The 17,551-nt window shown below is 27.5% G+C and overlaps 1 protein-coding gene across 1 annotated transcript in view; it reads right to left on the reverse strand.

Annotated features, from left to right (window-relative positions):
• LOC107445633 (peroxisomal acyl-coenzyme A oxidase 3) overlaps positions 1-17,551 on the reverse strand; it is a 21,878-nt gene continuing 4,327 nt past the window's right edge. Inside the window, exons 6-16 of the mRNA XM_016060069.4 lie at positions 14,867-15,099; positions 14,033-14,129; positions 12,777-12,959; positions 12,557-12,679; positions 11,435-11,555; positions 8,675-8,797; positions 7,267-7,377; positions 3,349-3,503; positions 2,661-2,793; positions 1,572-1,726; positions 1-980 (exon numbers count right to left, since the gene is read on the reverse strand). Coding sequence (XP_015915555.2) covers positions 864-980; positions 1,572-1,726; positions 2,661-2,793; positions 3,349-3,503; positions 7,267-7,377; positions 8,675-8,797; positions 11,435-11,555; positions 12,557-12,679; positions 12,777-12,959; positions 14,033-14,129; positions 14,867-15,099 — 1,551 coding nt within the window. The 3' untranslated portion in view covers positions 1-863. The remainder of the gene's footprint in view (positions 981-1,571; positions 1,727-2,660; positions 2,794-3,348; positions 3,504-7,266; positions 7,378-8,674; positions 8,798-11,434; positions 11,556-12,556; positions 12,680-12,776; positions 12,960-14,032; positions 14,130-14,866; positions 15,100-17,551) is intronic.

Genomic DNA, 17,551 nt, shown 5'->3' on the forward strand with positions numbered 1-17,551 from the left:
TTTAAAGTTTTCAAAAAATGTAATTTACTTTATTTTTCTCAAAAAACAGCAAATAATTACTAACAAGAAACAAAAAGAATATAAATAAATAAAAAGATTTATTAAATTAAAATACATCGAGGTGCATAAAGCTAATTCATTGAATCAAAATAATCTACACATAAAAATCACCGGTATTTCCTGTATAAACATTAACTAGCATACAATCAATATGTTTTGATCAATTTTATACTGTACATAAAGAAAATCGGTGAAGATAAAAAAACAGACACATAATATAGAGGACAAATAAAATTTTAAAAAAAAGAAACCTTTAACTTAAAATATTTTTTGGTGGTGAAAAACGTTTCTTGTAAACATTTTTATGCTTTTGTTTCAGATTTTAATGCTAAATTTTCCATTTATTAAAAATTCAACCTCGTAAATCATAAATAAATAAAAATATTTTAGAGCTTCAGCTTATGTAATAGTACATTAGCTTAAGCAGTGAAAACAAATTTTCTTTTCAAAGCAATGGTGGAATTTTTTGAAAATTATAAATAATAACAGAAAAAAAACATTAATTTTTTCTGAGCTAACTAAAATACAATTTTACTGTGCAAAACTATACCTATATGTGATGAAAGTGTACATAATATTTTATACATTAAAAGTATTTATAAAAAATGACATAGAAAAAAAAAATACAAAAATGTGATGATCATAAAGCATAATTTGATACATCATTTATGATAGATATATTTGTGATAAATTTGTAAAAGTTTGTTTTTCTAACAATATTACATAACATTTTGATTCCAAAATATAATTGCACAGTTATAACTTTGAATATTAAAAGTCATTTTTAAACTACAGAACAACAATCACAGTTTTGCTTTTATGGATTGAACGGCAGGTTTATCCAAGAATTCACGCCACCATGCAGGTCTGTCTAAGGCACCAGGAGTATTTAAGATGCATTCATAAAGATTTTTGTAAATCTGAAAATTATTTGTTTTTATTAGTTTTAAATATTATCGAATGTGTACCATACACATAAATAACTTTTGTTCTAATGATCAAATTTTTATAAACTAACCGCTAATCCTTATGGTGTTAAAATTGTTTAAAGAGTGACCACGTCTCGCACCAGTCACAATGCTGATGTAAAATATCTTCAGTGGTAGACAAATCATGGGTTAGAATCCCCTTGCTGTTTGGCTGACAGTGGGAAGTTTTAGTGTTTTCCCTCTCCATGTAATGCCAAATGTAGGTTAGTTTTATCAAAAAGTCTAATGATTGGAGTTCCCTTGTCCTCCGGGTAAGGTTTACATTTACAAGGCTGCGAAGTTAAGCATTGATAGTCATAAACTCAAAATAGGTTCGGCTATTCAACACCGCTTATAAAGAAAAGGTATGCTTATTCAAAGAAAGTACGTTTTTATATTTTCTCAACTTCATTTATAATTAGCTCTAGTTAATTAACATATTTGAGGTCACTCTTTTAAATCGTTAGGATAATCTGTTAGTTTATAAAAATCAAATCATTAAAATTGAAGTCATTCAAGGTGAAAACCACTCAAGTTACATACCTGACCGTCCGATTTTCCGAGAGCCGAATTCAAAACAAAATCTGGAGGTGAAATTGCATCAGCCAAGGAAACTGCTTGTTCTTTCAATTCTTCACATAGTTTTAATATGCAACGTTTTATTGATTTGCTTGCTAATGCCCCAACACAAAATCCACCTGTAATATCATGAAAAAGCTAGAAAATTAATATTCAGCATATTTTTTAAATATAGTTTTTGCTTAACCATATCAATGTCATAAAAATTATCATTATATTTAAAACTATTATTATATTTTAACTGTATTTATTCAAGAAAAGATACTTCTGTTGTGAGGTGGCTTAGAGCTAATTTAAGATTACCATGAAATGACAGAAGCACCAAATTTGGTATGATGGTACTTTAAGGTATTCTAATTAGCCTAGGACCCCTCAGAAATCCCTAAACCTGAGAAGGGATAGGAAAGAATTATTTTTATTATTTTTAAATGCTAAATCGAATGAGAACAATTCTTATGTGGCAAAAAATATTGTAGAATTTATTAATGTTTTATGTCCAAAAAGTACAATTTTGAACTCATGTGACATTGCAATCTGAACCTGTGGTGAATTGTTTTCTGTGAATTTGTTTACACTTAATTAAATTAGATCAATCTCGAGTTAATGGGACAAATAATTAATAAATACAAATTTAGTGTTTTTACTCAACATAAGAAAACTATAAGTTTTATGCATAAACATAAGTAAAAATCTACACTGTTTGTAAACAATACTGTCATATTGACTTTAGTAGGATATCATTTGAATCAGCCTAGACAAAAAAAAAGAGGAAACAATATATCTTTTGCATAAATAGCAATGTCAGATGCCAAAATGTGTATTAGCCAAAAGTTTTAACTTTTTACAAACAAAATCCTTATAACTTCTAAATTATCAGTCCTATTAAATTGACCTTTTAAGTATTTAATGAGGCTAAAAAGATAAAAATATGTATTGCTATGTTTTAAGCTGAGCAATTAATTTTTTTCAAATATAAAAAATTATTCTTTTGTATTAAAATATTTTCCTTCGACAAATGAATAAAATTTAAATGTTTTATTTGAAAACCTTTACCTTCATATAAGAATGTTATGTGCTTCTCCAAGCTCCATAAGCCATACAAGAAAAAGAGCTGTCGAAGAACTTCTTGAATGTTTTTATTAGCTTGTTCAGAAATAAAATCATCAAATCTTTGCAGAAAAGCATGCTAAAACAAAGAATATTAACATCATAGTATCACAATCAAATAGATAATTGGAATGTGCAATTATTGCCTCTAATATTAATTGAATGAAATTTTCTTTACTAATTTATTTGTTGACAAAAATTTTAAAAAAAAAAGAATGAATAAATTGAATTGAAGTCTCCAAATATCAGTGATTTTATATTCTAAAATGTTATTAAGATATTATTTTATTATAAAATATTATTTCATTGTAAAAGTGGTTTAACTCCATAGTTTTAAATATGTATTTTCCATAATTGTATCACATTTAGTCATATCTTTTAATATGAAAGTAAAGTATTTTTAATAATTACATTAATCATCAATAATACAATAATTATATTAAACACCCACAAAAGTTGAATACTTGTATTTGTTTTCCTACATACAAATTTTGAAAAAGTTTATTATTTCAAAATTCATTTACAAGGAGATACTTTACTTTTACAGTGAAAGAAGAATTACTCATTTAAAAAAAAAAAACTTTAATTCATGCAATTGTTTATAAAGAATTAATAATAATAACTAATTTTTTACCTCTACATATGCCAGTGACAGAGATCTGCAAAAATAAACTTGAGTGTTGCAACGTGCTATAAATGGATCTGTGTTATTCTTCAATTCATTGTTGAGTTTTTCACTCGTTTGTTTCAGTAAGTAGCACACCAACCATTTGTATGTGTTAAGAATTACTAAAAATAAAATATTTGTTTTAGGTTTTGAGAATTAATTTTTATTGTTTTACATCTAAACATTGCCTAAAAGTTGACAAACTAAATTTTATCTAATAGTAGTTCACCTAAACGGTACATTAAAAAAAGATAATAATAAGTTACATCTAAAAATATAAAATATATACTTCAAATAAAATAATTTATTTAACTGTAACCATTTACAGAATAACTATAATTAAACTCATCTAGTTTAGAGTCTCGGTTATTACAAAATTACTATACGCAATTCACTTAAACTCTAGAAGCTATATTTAATGTCAAAGAAAACTGTTTTTAAGGTAGGTAGGTACTTTATTTATGTCACACTAAAGTTGCACAATGGGCTATTGGCAACTGTCTGGGAAACATCCCTGAGGATGGTCCGCAGATATGCCATCACGATTTTGATCCTCTACAAAAGGGATGGCTCCCCTGATTTGGTAGCCCGACGACCTGCACGACACCATGCACCCTCAGTCCCTACACAAGCTGATCAATGTGGTCACCCACCTCCTCACTGATTGCAGCCAGTGATGCTTGACTTTTGTGTTATACTGGGAACCGTATCTTTATGATCAGTCCACTGCAGGAAAAATTGTTTTTTAAAAACTCAACTCGTAAAAAATATATTTTTTGAAAATAAAAAACATTAGAGAATATTTTTTTATCACTATTATTGCAAAAAGAAAGTTTAAATGATGAATTTATCATAAGTAATGAATGGATGGATGGTTAGAAGCAATGCCTTCCGAGTATTTAGCGTTGGATATAACAGCAAAATTAAATTGCACAGCCACAATAGTTTTCTAAATTTCACACATAGGAGCAACAAGTTTTAAATGTGCTAAATACCCGGAAGGAGATGAATTATTTTAATTTCACTCGTTAATAATTCACAAAATTGTTTTCATTTGTCTGAAACATTGAGGTGGACTTTTAGAGATTCCTAATTATTGAGGGGAGCATATACGTACCATCCCGCTTTCATTGGCTTATAATCTTCGAAATTTGGATTATCACACAACAAGGAAACTTACAAGACCAGAAGGAAATTAATGAATAAAACTAAAATTTTAAAGAGGGAAACCAACTACATTAAACCCATCTTCAAAGATAGACGTTTTCCTTGCAAAAAATTGACAATATTGCTAAAAAGATATCAAACTTTTCTAAATCCTAAATATGAATACGACAAATCTGAAACAAGTAATTTGGTTGTGCTACCTTTTTTTATCAATTAGCTTTCAATCATCAAATATTATTTCAAAATGCAAATGCCAGGTTACCTTTTCTCAGAACAGCAAAGTTACATTCTCGAACCTCTAACAATTTTTATTAATTGTTTCAAAACTGGAGAACTTACAAAATTTCATGACAATGTGAACTGTTGTACATAGAGCAAACTAAACGAGCGCACTAATGGCATCAATTCTATGTTAATAGTAAAAAAAACTCCACCATTAATCTATTGCAATACATTGCTAGACAGCTGGATTGCTGTTTTTAATGAAATTTAATATTATCACCAAGAATTAGTCTCGTAATTTTTAATTATCTTTGTATTTCATTAAAATTCTCCCCATAAAAAAATTAAAATTTTTAAATTGGGTTTGGAAACATTTAACTTTGTCGAAAAAATTAAAATTTATTTAAAAAATTGGCCAAAGTTAAATGTTAGCTCTACATTGAAACTATTTGCCTTCTACAACTAAACAAATGCTAGCTTAAATTAAATATGGATGCAAGAAAATCTCGTGTTTAATTTCAATTTTATTTTTTTATATAAAAAACTAAAATTAAAAAAATAATAACAAATAAATAAATCAGTTAAGTAAATTTTAAACTAATAAAATAAAAATTTCCCCCTGGACTGCTAGATCTTAAAATGTTATAAACCTTTTTGTAAGTCTTAGCAAAAAATATAGTGTCATTACTAAGAACTTACTTAAAAAATAAAATTAGTTTGACAATCGTAGTATCTTTGAAGTTTATAAATTTATTCAATATTTTCTATTTGATTTCCCCTTCCTTAAACAGCTAACTTCTTACTTTCTTTCTATTTTTACCCCTTAGAAGGAAAAAAAACATAAGTCGTGCTGTTTTGTTTGCCTAAAAACTGCAATTTTACGTGAATAGTTTACATTATATAATTACAATTAACCATACTATAAGGAAACTTGTCAACAATCGCATTTTTATTAAAAAGAAACATTATCATAAAAACTGTATGAGCCTATTTAAATTATACAAACATTTTCAGAATTGTGTCTGCAGTTATATCTGACTACATATTATACAGCTTTTAGTGAGTATTGTGATTGAGATATCAATTCAGCAAGGTTATAAAAAGACAAAATATAGGTATGTTTTTTTTTGTTTTTGGTTTAAGTGCTTTTATTTTCTCCATGCTAACTTTTGTTTCAATATCCTTACCTATAAAACCTGCTTAGATTTTATCTCAAACTAACACTTTCCTATAGTCATTGTTTAAAATCTTTACTGACCTTAAAAATTTTCAGATTTAGTAGCTAGGATTTATTTAGGAATAATTTCCTTGTTGGACTGCTATAAATTTGATACATCAATTGATAAAGGGTTTTGTGACAAAAGGATTTCAAGAAAAAGAATAACAAAATAGGGATGATAACCATGATAATAATGATCACATAAAAAATTAAACTTCAGAATATTTGCTCTGTGTATCACAGTTCTTTTGAAGAACCAAAAAATAAAAATAGCATAAGTTATGCAAAAAGTTTTTTTTATTTTATTATTTTTATGAAGAAGGTAAAAAAAGTTAAAATTTCTTCAACTATTACCATTTTATTTATCCCTGTGAGTCCCGGTTTTATCTGAACTTTAAGTTGCAGTCTTCCTTGTATCAAATAAATAAATAAAATAAATTTCCCAAAAGTATTCAATAAGAAAGAAGTGCATAGCAAGGAAAGTTCATTATGATTTTGCCAAGGGGTTTATCACTTGAAGAGTTAAAGGATCTGTGTATAGTATAGTACAACAAGTAGAAATATTACAGTTATATTAAGGGTGATATTTAATATTTACATTTATACCTTTTTAATTTAAATAAACAATAAAGAGAAATGATAGAAAAAAATTTAAAATTAGGAAAAACATGCATAATTTGATACCATGTACAAGAAGCAAAATAGCAAAGATAAGCCCCATATCTAATAAAAGAATATATAAAAATCAATATTTCACAAACTTAATAATTTCACAATTGTGCCTAGCCTTGTTTGTAATTTGTATCTTGTTTGCATAATTTGGAAATCCTAATTGAAATTAAGAAAAACATGCACATTGCACACAGGAAAACCATGCACATTGCACACAGAAATTAGGAAAACATGCACATGCACATTGGTTTCCTAATTAAAATTAGGAAAAACATGCATAATTTGATACCATGTACAAGAAGCAAAATAGCAAAGATAAGCCCCATATCTAATAAAAGAATATATAAAAATCAATATTTCACAAACTTAATAATTTCACAATTGTGCCTAGCCTTGTTTGTAATTTGTATCTTGTTTGTAATTAAAGTCATAAATTAAGGGTGTTTTTATTTCTCATCTAGAAGATAACAACAATTAGAACAAGATAAAACATTGAATACTGAGCTGAACAATGATAAATAAACAAAATAAAATCCAGCTTTACTCAATTATAATATTTCAAAAAGATTGGAGAAAGAAAAAAAATTATAAATAAGTAAATATACCTTCTGGATTCAGTAAGTCTAGATCTCTTTTAAGGGATAACTTCTGTCTTAAAATATTATCCATGTCATTCAGAAAACCAATGCTTTCAAGTTCAATAGTAAAACTTCTGTCTGTAAATTTAAAGAAAAAAAATACAATAAGAAATCAAGATAAATGCAGATATTAATGTTAATTTAAATATGTTTTAAAAACTTCAATTACTTAATGCTGTAAAACAGTGGTTTTTCCAATTGTATGCAAAGTATTGTCCGATAGTAATCAGAATTATAAAACTATTTTATTAATTAAATAACGAAATTTTAGATTTGGTTTAATGCAGTGAAACCATTCTTTATCACGTAATAATTATTCATTAATTTCTTATAGATAATGAGTTCTTTTGACAACATATTGTATGAGAAAGTAATATTACCATGAATGACCAAAATCAAGAGAATGTCGATTTTCACCAATGAATGTCAACAATCACATAGTCGCTTTGTGGTGAATGTCAAAAATATTTGTTATATCCAATTTGATATTAATTTATTCATTGATATTATTATATTTCTTCGATATTTTAATATCTGCTGAGGAAAGATTAGGAGATACATCAGTGTTTGGAGTACCGGTTAAATTACTGGGCAGTGGCACTTAACTAGACCTAGTATATATTTCGGACATTTACCAAATCGACTATGTGATTGTCAACATTCACTGGTGGAAGTTAACAACCACCAATTTCGATCATTCACAGTAACAGCAATACATCTCTTATCGGAAAGAAAATAAATAATACGTAAGAAGCAAAGTCTTTCCTAACAGAAAATTTCAATACTAAAAACTTTCGCTATACAAGACACTTTTTAAAAAAATTTCTTTTTGAGCCATAGTAGCTGAGACATTCAGTTATCATAGTATAGGACTGTGGTTTGATCTCTGCTGGGTTACTTGAGGCTTACTCAGCTACAGATCAATGAGTACCAGCATATCAGGAAGGTAAAGGTGGTTGGTGCACAATAGAATTCAAGTTTTCAATCTTTCATATTGCAAAATTAAACTTCAAAAAATATTTTGAATTGTCTCGGTCACAACTTTAGCATTGTTCCTGTGATTTTTTCTATCACACATTCCCCCAACTTGCAGAAAAATTTTCATAAATATCAGGTCAATTAACAAAAACATTTAATCAATTATTGAATTAAGTATATTTTTTTAAACGGGTACTCCTTTATTGGTCGTCTATTTCATCTGTTTTAAAATAAAAGCTAGAAATTGAGAAAAATTTAAAATGCAATCTTTCATTTAATTTAAGCAATTAATAATATTATAGCATATTTTCAAGGATGCATGCTCAAAGCTAAAAAGTGTTAATATTACCTATTGAAAGTAATGAAAATCTTACAATTTAAATAAAAAAATAATTACCGTCTTCCTTTCTTTTCAATAGTCCTAGTAGGTAATTGCTTGTCTGCTGCAGCAAAACATTATTGTCCCCTTCATAGGTGCAATTTGCATCATTATCATTTCTTAGAGATCCAAATCCAGAGGCTGCAATATAAAATTAAAAAATATTAAAATAAATTAAAGAAAAAATCAGTTTAAATTTTTTTTAAAATTATTTTTTCGAACTGAAACTGATATATCTGATAACTGAAATAATGTATCATACAAAAACTTTATAGATGTTTAACATGCAAGTTTACCTACTTAGCATTCAAAATGGCTATTTTTCTGCTTATATAAATCACTCTTAATTACATTTAGAAATAATGTAGTGTATACAGAAAAATAATGAATTTTTAAGTCGTAACTCACCAAGGAGATTAGAAAATTTAAATTTGAAAATTACAGAACGTTATGCAATTAAACTGAAACAAGATAATTCAGTCAACAGAAATATAGATTTGGTAAAAATAAGATTTTTAAGAGAATGTTAGAAGTTATATACACTATTCTCCCATAATGATAAATCATAACATTATATAAGCTCAAAATCAGGTCTAAAATTTCACAACTTTATTATGTAATAAAGTGTAAAAAAGCTCCTTAAATTTTTTTTTCAGTGTATATTATTTAGCGAACATTAATTGCAACATTGGGTACTACAAAATACAGGTAACTCATGCTAGCTTAAACACTCAAGAAGAATCAATCCCATAAAAGGTCTCCTACCTCCCTTTAGAAAATCAAAATATTTTTAGTCATTATCTATGCATATGTTACTGTGAATGATCAAAATTGGTGGTTGTTGACTTCTACTGGTAAATGTCTACAATCACATAGTCACTTTGGTAAGTGTCCAAAATATATAGTAAGTCTAGTTAAGTGCTACTGCGCGGTATACCCTACATCAATATTTTTTAAGCTTCAGTGCCACTGCCGGTACTTCAAACACTGATGTTTCTCCTAATCTATCTTCAGCAGATATTAAAATATCGAATAAATATAATTATATCAGCGAATAAATTAATATAAAATCGGATATAACAAATATTTCAGACATTCACCAAAGTGACTATGAGATTGTTGACATTCTCTTGATTTTGGTCATTCACGGTAGCATATATATTTTTTTTATATCTCACCATAAAATCTATCAGCAGCACTCTAGTTATTATTCATTTCGATATGTTGTCATAAGGAATAAATTAAATAGTATTAAAAAAAATTAGTTTAAAGATTTTTACTTGCATATATTTTGTTAGACAGTTTTAAGTGACAAGTAATGTTGAATATTTAATTACATATGTTAAATATTATTATAGAATAATTTTGTATTTTTATAGAAATAGAAATCTTACAAATTAATTATTTAGATTTTTGATTTTGCCTAAAATGGCTGTAGAAATTTTAAATATAAATGGTGCTATGATGCCGCATGCTGTAATACATATTAGTTGCAATGGAGCTTGCCTTTTTCAAGCAATAGCATGCACAGTGCGCCAAAAAAAAGAGAACCACCTGGAATAACTTTCAATCAAATGATCGGATTTTCACATTCTAGGACTCAATATTAATGGCTCAAGGGGGTGACTTCAATGCTAATTAATAACTGCAGACCATATTTTAAAATGTGAAATACGACACAAAAACGTACTTTCTCTGAATTGACATACTTTTTTCCAACTGATTCAGATTTCTGACCCCCAAAACATAAGGGGCAGCAGCAATCAGGTGAATAGGGCTCCAATAGTTTGGTCAGGAGAGTGCTCCGAATTTTGGACCCCTTAATATTAATGTTACCTTTTTGCATATTCCGTTATATCGAGAAGTTTGTATTTTATGATGTAAAATTATATTCTTTAAAAACGATGTAAAAATTGTATAACTGACAATTCATTTTTTTTTCTCCCATTCTTAACTAAAATAATTAATATTTACTAAAAGTTATTTTTTGCATGGAATTATCTTTGGATAAAAAATTTTATAATTGAGTGTAAAAATTTTTCAATTCGCCTAAAAAGTTCCTGAGATATAGCGAAATACGCATAAGTAAAATTATCATTAATGGGTCCAAATTTTGGACCGCTCTGCAGACCAAACTTTTGGGACCATATTTCTCAGGTTGCGGCTGAGATTTGTAGAATTACAATATTTTAATACAGTTGTGCTGCGCATTGAGCTTGACTATCATTAAATTTTATATGTTGTACATAATATTGAAAAATGACCAAGCTGGTGACCAAAGAAAACTAGCATTATTATAATAAATGTATAAAATAGGTTATTTTTAATGTGAACATGGATAATTCAAATTAAAAATTATTCCATTAGAATACGCTACTGGATCCAATATTAAAATTTTATTATTAATTTAAATGTTTCTTTAACATATCTTTATTAATTTGAAATCATATCGAGGAAAATTTAAAAAAAAACTCTCTCAGCTCCTGATGTCCAATTTATTAGTAAGAGATGAACATTTCCTTATAAGAATGGGAGATAACAAAACAACAGTGTGGTCTGGATCTTATTCATTAACTATAAAACCTTTTTATTCATTTCAAGTTGAATTAATAAAAATAAACTATTCTGTTCAATTATTTCAATGCAGTAGCAATAGACATTTTAACATGCAATATATTTTTGCAATATGAGGTTCATAAGTTAAGAGAATAACTTAAATAATAGTTGCAAATAATTAAGCACACAGTAGTTTAATCTTACAAAAGAAACATTTATTACCTTGTAAGTAACCGTGACCACCACAGGCTTCTCTAGATTCTTGAATAGCATCTCTTGCTAGCCATCCAGCCAAAGGCTTAGCTCCACTACACAATGCGTGCAATTCTGCCGCTTTTTCAGACTGAGGACATTAAAAAAGAACATATATAATTTATATATTATGATGAATGTAATAAATGAGACATAAATCATTCTTTTTTAAAATTTTTTAGAAGATAAACATAAAACATCAACAGAAGGGTTGCATGTTTAGAAAAACAACTGAACAATGTATTATAAGCCACAGTCATAAAAATCATCAAAAAACTAATTTTTAAACTTTTTCTAAATTTCTGAACACTGGTACAGGACATTGGTTTGCAACCTAAGATATGTTAAGATCATGATGTTATTCATATTTTGAAAAACCTTTGTCATGAGAATCTTCAGGATACAAGTAAACAAAACAAAAAATATATTTTTGAACACCAAATGCTGTAAAAATAGCACTCAGCCTGTAAACTTCATATAAGTTTCTTCTTATTGTGTGTAATATATACATTAAGTTTTCTAAACTTTTCCTGAAAATTCACAAAGATATAACTGGTTGAGTAATAATTTGAATTTCTTGTTGCATGGTTATTTAATTGTTAATGGAAATTTGACATAATTATTGTCTATTTTTAATTGGCAAATAAATAAAGGAATTAATTAAACAGTTATCAAATTAAAACATATGAAGTATATATTCTTTCTTTATTTTTCCTAGGAGACTTACTATTATACATGTTGTTTTTTTAAAAACGTAATTATTGTTTTGTTTCTACAAGCTTTTCTATTGCAAGTCATTTATTTCAATTAAAATTCTTCTATTTCAATAACTTAATATTGAACAAAACTTTAAATTTTTAAAGAGAAGTTAGTTTTAGATTTTAATCATTAATTTAATTCTTAAGATTTTACGTTAGAATATATTTCCAACGGATTTAACTTAGTAGCGAGCAAAACCTAAATAGCTAGTAAAGTAAAGCATAAAAGAATGCATAGTAATCTTTGGGTGTTGAATAACGTCAGCAAACAGGGAGCAGAGCACACTAGTTTCTAAATCAAAATACAATCAACATATTAAAATAATTATTTTACCAGTTCAGGGGTCTTTTCTCCAAACAAGACAGACATCTGAAAATTTATGAAATCTCTACTAAAAGAATATGAAAAATGATGAAGAACATAGGTAGCAGCAAGATATGGTAACAGTCTCCATTGCTGCAAAAATAAAAAGTTTAATATTTATAGCAAATAAACATATTACCTAATAGATACTATTTAATAATAATAATCTATTAAAAATAACTTTACAAACCTGGAGTTGATATTCTAAAACAGAATATTCTTCTTTTCCGGCAGGTCCAAACTGCTTTCTTACTGCAGAATATCTTATTGATATGGGTAAACACTTCTGAAGATTTGATAGGCACATGTTGATGATAAAAACTCTCCCTAATGATAAAGTACCCATGGAAGCTCCAAACCTTTTATTTGGATCCTGCCAAACAATATAACTATATTTTATTTCCAAGGATATATTAATATCAAAATGGTTATAAAACAGGGGTAATTGGAGCACAAAGTGAAAAACCCTGAAAATTTTAACTGAAAAAAATCAATTTATGTACCATACATGTTTTATATTTAATATAATTTTTTGAGCTAACATTTATTATTAAATTAGCTACGAATGCAGAATATCGTACCTTTAGGTAACTAATTCAAGAAAAAACTTACTTCTTACAAGAATTGCTATATTGGCTTTTAAAAATGTGTGAATATGAATTGTGATTTTGATGTGTATACATGAATAGTGATATTGAGTTTTAAAAATGCGAAAATACAAATTACGATATTAAATTTCTAAATTTCGTAAATACGAATCACGGTGTAAAATTTTAAGATCGCGCGAATACGAATCGCAATGCGTAATCTTTTAAGCATGTATACATTCAAAAATCGATGTTTAATATTACAAACACATGATTACGAATTGCAATATTGGATTTTAAAAACGCATGAATACGAATCGCGGTATTGGATTTTAAACTCGCATGAATACGAATCGTGATATGGGGTTTTAAAAACATGTAAATCACGATATTGGACTATTAAATCATGTGAATAGGAATTGCGATGTACAATTATTAAATCGCTAGAATATGAATTGCGATATTATCAGATACCGGCACAGTTCCAAATATTTAAAATGGCGAAAATCCGTCAATCCAAAAGAATGAAATTGGCGGAAGAATCACGAATGACATAATTCTTCACGTAATTGGTGGAAGAATGTATGTAAACGTATTGTTAATGGGTTTTAGAAAAAGTTTCAAAATTGTGTCAGTATAAGTCATTGATTCACATAACTATGTGAACAGATGGTCTTGAAATAAGCAGAATTCTACGATATTCGTGCAAAAATCACGCGCCCTGCTTCTAGCTTTTAGACCCAGAAAAAATATATGAAAAACTAAAAATACAATCACCCCTGATAAAAAGTATAATTTGCTAAATTCGAATGGAAATTAAAAATTATTAAACTATGAGAAAGAGATCAGGAGTACATACATTAAATGGAGTCACATATCTTCCATCAGGAGTTACATCACCGTTTCTACTTAACAAACTTTCTCTAGGTATTCTATAATTGGTGAAAGAGATAAATCTGAAAGAAATAACAAACATATACTGCATTGTTCTTATTTCATGTCAATAATGAAATGAATCAATGGACAAAAAACAATGAAATGTTTAAATAAAATCATGAAATAAATAACAACATAAATATTTTAATATTTAATTATAAAAACATCTCTAATAAAGGTAATGTTTAATTTTCAAATGAAATTTTTAAATATTGACTAAAAATTTTACTATTAATTTTAGAGCATAATTAAAAGATTTATAAAGTTAAGGTCACAGTTTTATGAAAACTCTTATAATGAAATAAAAGAAGTGGAGAATGCACAGAAATGAAAGAATGATGTTATGACACTTATAATTAAAAGCTCAACAAATGGGACATTGTTAGATAGTATTTAAATTCAGATGCAATGATTGATATTATATTATCTAATAATTAATAACCAGATTTAAAATGCTGAGATCATAAGTACAGTAAATTGACAAAGAGCATTGTGCTTTATTACTAAATTTTGAGTTTTGATAATCACATTATTATTTTAACATTTTTTGTAATATTTAGCCACTGATGTATTTCTTTTCTATGCATATAAAAAAAAGAAACAATACAACTTATTATACAAGCCATTGGGGTAAACAGGAGAGTTCTTCAGAGCCTCTGAGTATAAGGGTCCTAAAATACTTTTTAATGAAGTTTTTTAAGTCTTATTTTTGGTTGTCTTTAATTTAGAAATGAACTATTTCCATATGATAACTTACCCATTATCAACACCATTTAGACCAAGTTTTGGACCCAAGTCCCCAACAGTGATTCCTGGATAGGGTAGAAGCGTTTTTGGATCTCGTATGGGAACAATGAAAGAATGTAATCCATGGCATTGATTATCAGGAGTATAGAGTTGCGCATAAAGGCATGCATGAGTACCAGTTTGTCCCAGACTTCCAACCCACACTTTTGTTGCTTCCAAATCTGGAGTATTTATGACAAATTCCTGAAAAAAGGATAAGAATAATTATTTAAAAAGAAATATAATAATTGAAATTTTTTTTTTAAACATTGAGTATTACATTAAAAAAGATCAATTTAGGCATAAATAAAACTATAATTAAAAAATATTTGAAAATTAATATTGCAGATTTTTAAAAATACCATAAGCTTTAATTCTTTTTTTTAATTTCTTTACTTTTTACTTCTTTGAATATAAAGAATAAATCAGGGGGTAATCACTGTGAGGAAGAAAAAGGAAAAAAATTGACAATTAAAGAGAAATATAGCATAATTTTTTTTAAATAAATTTTAAATGAAATTTTTTTTTGTTGTTATAATTGATGCTTCTTTGGAAAAATGGTTTTATCTTGGTTAAAGGGCATATAATCTTTTATTATTAAAAAATCATAGCAACTTTATAGTATATTTACAAATTTCATTAGTATTAAAATTACAAATTAATCTGTATTCTTATAAAAAAAAAATTTCTTTCATTGATTCTTTAATAAATAGATATCTCTTTATAATAAAAAACGATAATGGTATAAAACTGTTTCGCATAATAACCAATGCACTTGTATTGAGCAAAAAATCATATGATAGGGTACCTTAACTTTTTCACGTTACCTGTCATATATACATGCCAGCATGAAACATTCTATATTCATGCATTCTCATGCTGGCGTTTGAGAGATTTCTTGTTCGCTCCCAGTCATCACATATTTGTGACAGTGTTGTTTTGACCATCTACCTAGGTAGATTTGTTCTTCTATCCAAAACGTGATACATATCACTCACGTGCGTTTAGAGTATTTCTTGTTGCATATGAGCTTTAAATATTGGATATTCATTTAAGTGACACATTTAAAAATAAATAAAAATACTAATAATGTTATTTTTAAAAATAAGTGGGAAAATGAAAATGTTGTAACTTTGCAATGCAAAATAGCATGCAGCATTCACCATGTACTACTAAGAATTGTAATGGTTTGGAAATTTAACAAGCTGATAGAGACTGTTGCATAGGTGTTTTGATGAAGAAAAATATTAATGAATTGAAGCGAATGATATTTAAAGACTAGAGTCATAAAGTTTTTATAAAATTAAACTCACTAAAAATTTCGTAATTTGACTAAAACTAAGAAGATGCCAAATGTAGCCACAAAGGCACGCCACTTCAAAATGCCCAGAACCTTTTTTCTGTAGGAGATCATATGTTTTTGAAGCTTATTCTCCCCTATATTTTCAAAACCTCCCTGAATATGTAAAAAATGTTTACAATGCTATGTTTAAAGAACTATAAAAACAATACAAATTTTCTAAATAGGATTGTTTCTAACACTAATCTAAAAAATAGAGTGTAGATTATTTTTCTCATTTCTTTCCTGAATACTTATTTACAAATTGAAATTATAATTTCAGCATAATACTTTTTTTGATATAAATGAACCTTGCCGATTATTTTGATAACAGCAATTCTATAATGCAAACATTATTTATAATTTTCACGCCCAACCAAATCATAACTATTAGAAGTTAAAATAAACATCAAATTGATTTGAATAATAATAATTCAAACGGTATAAATATTTGGAATTTTTGTACCAAAGTAATGTTTCTTACTTTAAGCAATTTAAAAGGAAAAAAAAATTAGAGTAAATATTAACTTCAAAATAAAATAAAATTCTGTATTTATAATAGAATAAAAATCTTCTTCTAAATAAATTCTGTAATTAAAATAAATATAATTTGTAATTTCAAAATAATGAAAATTGATCTAGTTTTTCATAGAATTAGTGCAATTAGACAACCATAATGTTAAACGAAAATCAATATGTTTTTTTACCAATATATTATCTGTTGTTGTTGTTCATTTATGTCACACTAGAGCTGCACAATGGGTTATTGGCGACGGTCTGGGAAACATCCCTGAGGATGATCCGAAGACATGCTATCACAATTTTGATCCTCTACTTGAGGGGATGGTACCCCCGCTTCAGTAGCCTGACGACCTGCGCGCGAAATCGAGCACTTTACGGTAGAACAGTTTAATGAGGACCAACACCGCACACCCTCCGTCCCTACACAGACTGATCCAAGTGGTCACCCACCCGCACACTGACCACTAATGCTTGACTTCGGTGATCTGCTGTCTTAACGATCAGTCCACTACGGGACAATATATTATCTATAGAGCAGCAGTTCTAAAAATTTTTCGACTATGAAACCCTAAATGATCAGCCATTTTTTGGTAGAACCACAACTTTATAATTAGAGTATATAAAGACAATTTTGAATGTATTAACTAATGAAAGACTACTTTGTTTTGAAAATTTTAATTAAGAGGAATGAATCTCTTTTAATTATAGCCTTACACAAATTTAACTGTCTAGTATGTATATGTATCCAACTAACGCAATTTTTTAAAAACACAAGCCTCTTTCATAATTTATTCA

The sequence above is a fragment of the Parasteatoda tepidariorum genome, chromosome 2 (genome assembly GCF_982258835.1).
Source record: "Parasteatoda tepidariorum strain Cologne lab strain chromosome 2, Ptep-v5.0, whole genome shotgun sequence".
In the NCBI taxonomy this organism is placed as follows: Eukaryota; Metazoa; Arthropoda; class Arachnida; order Araneae; family Theridiidae; genus Parasteatoda; species Parasteatoda tepidariorum.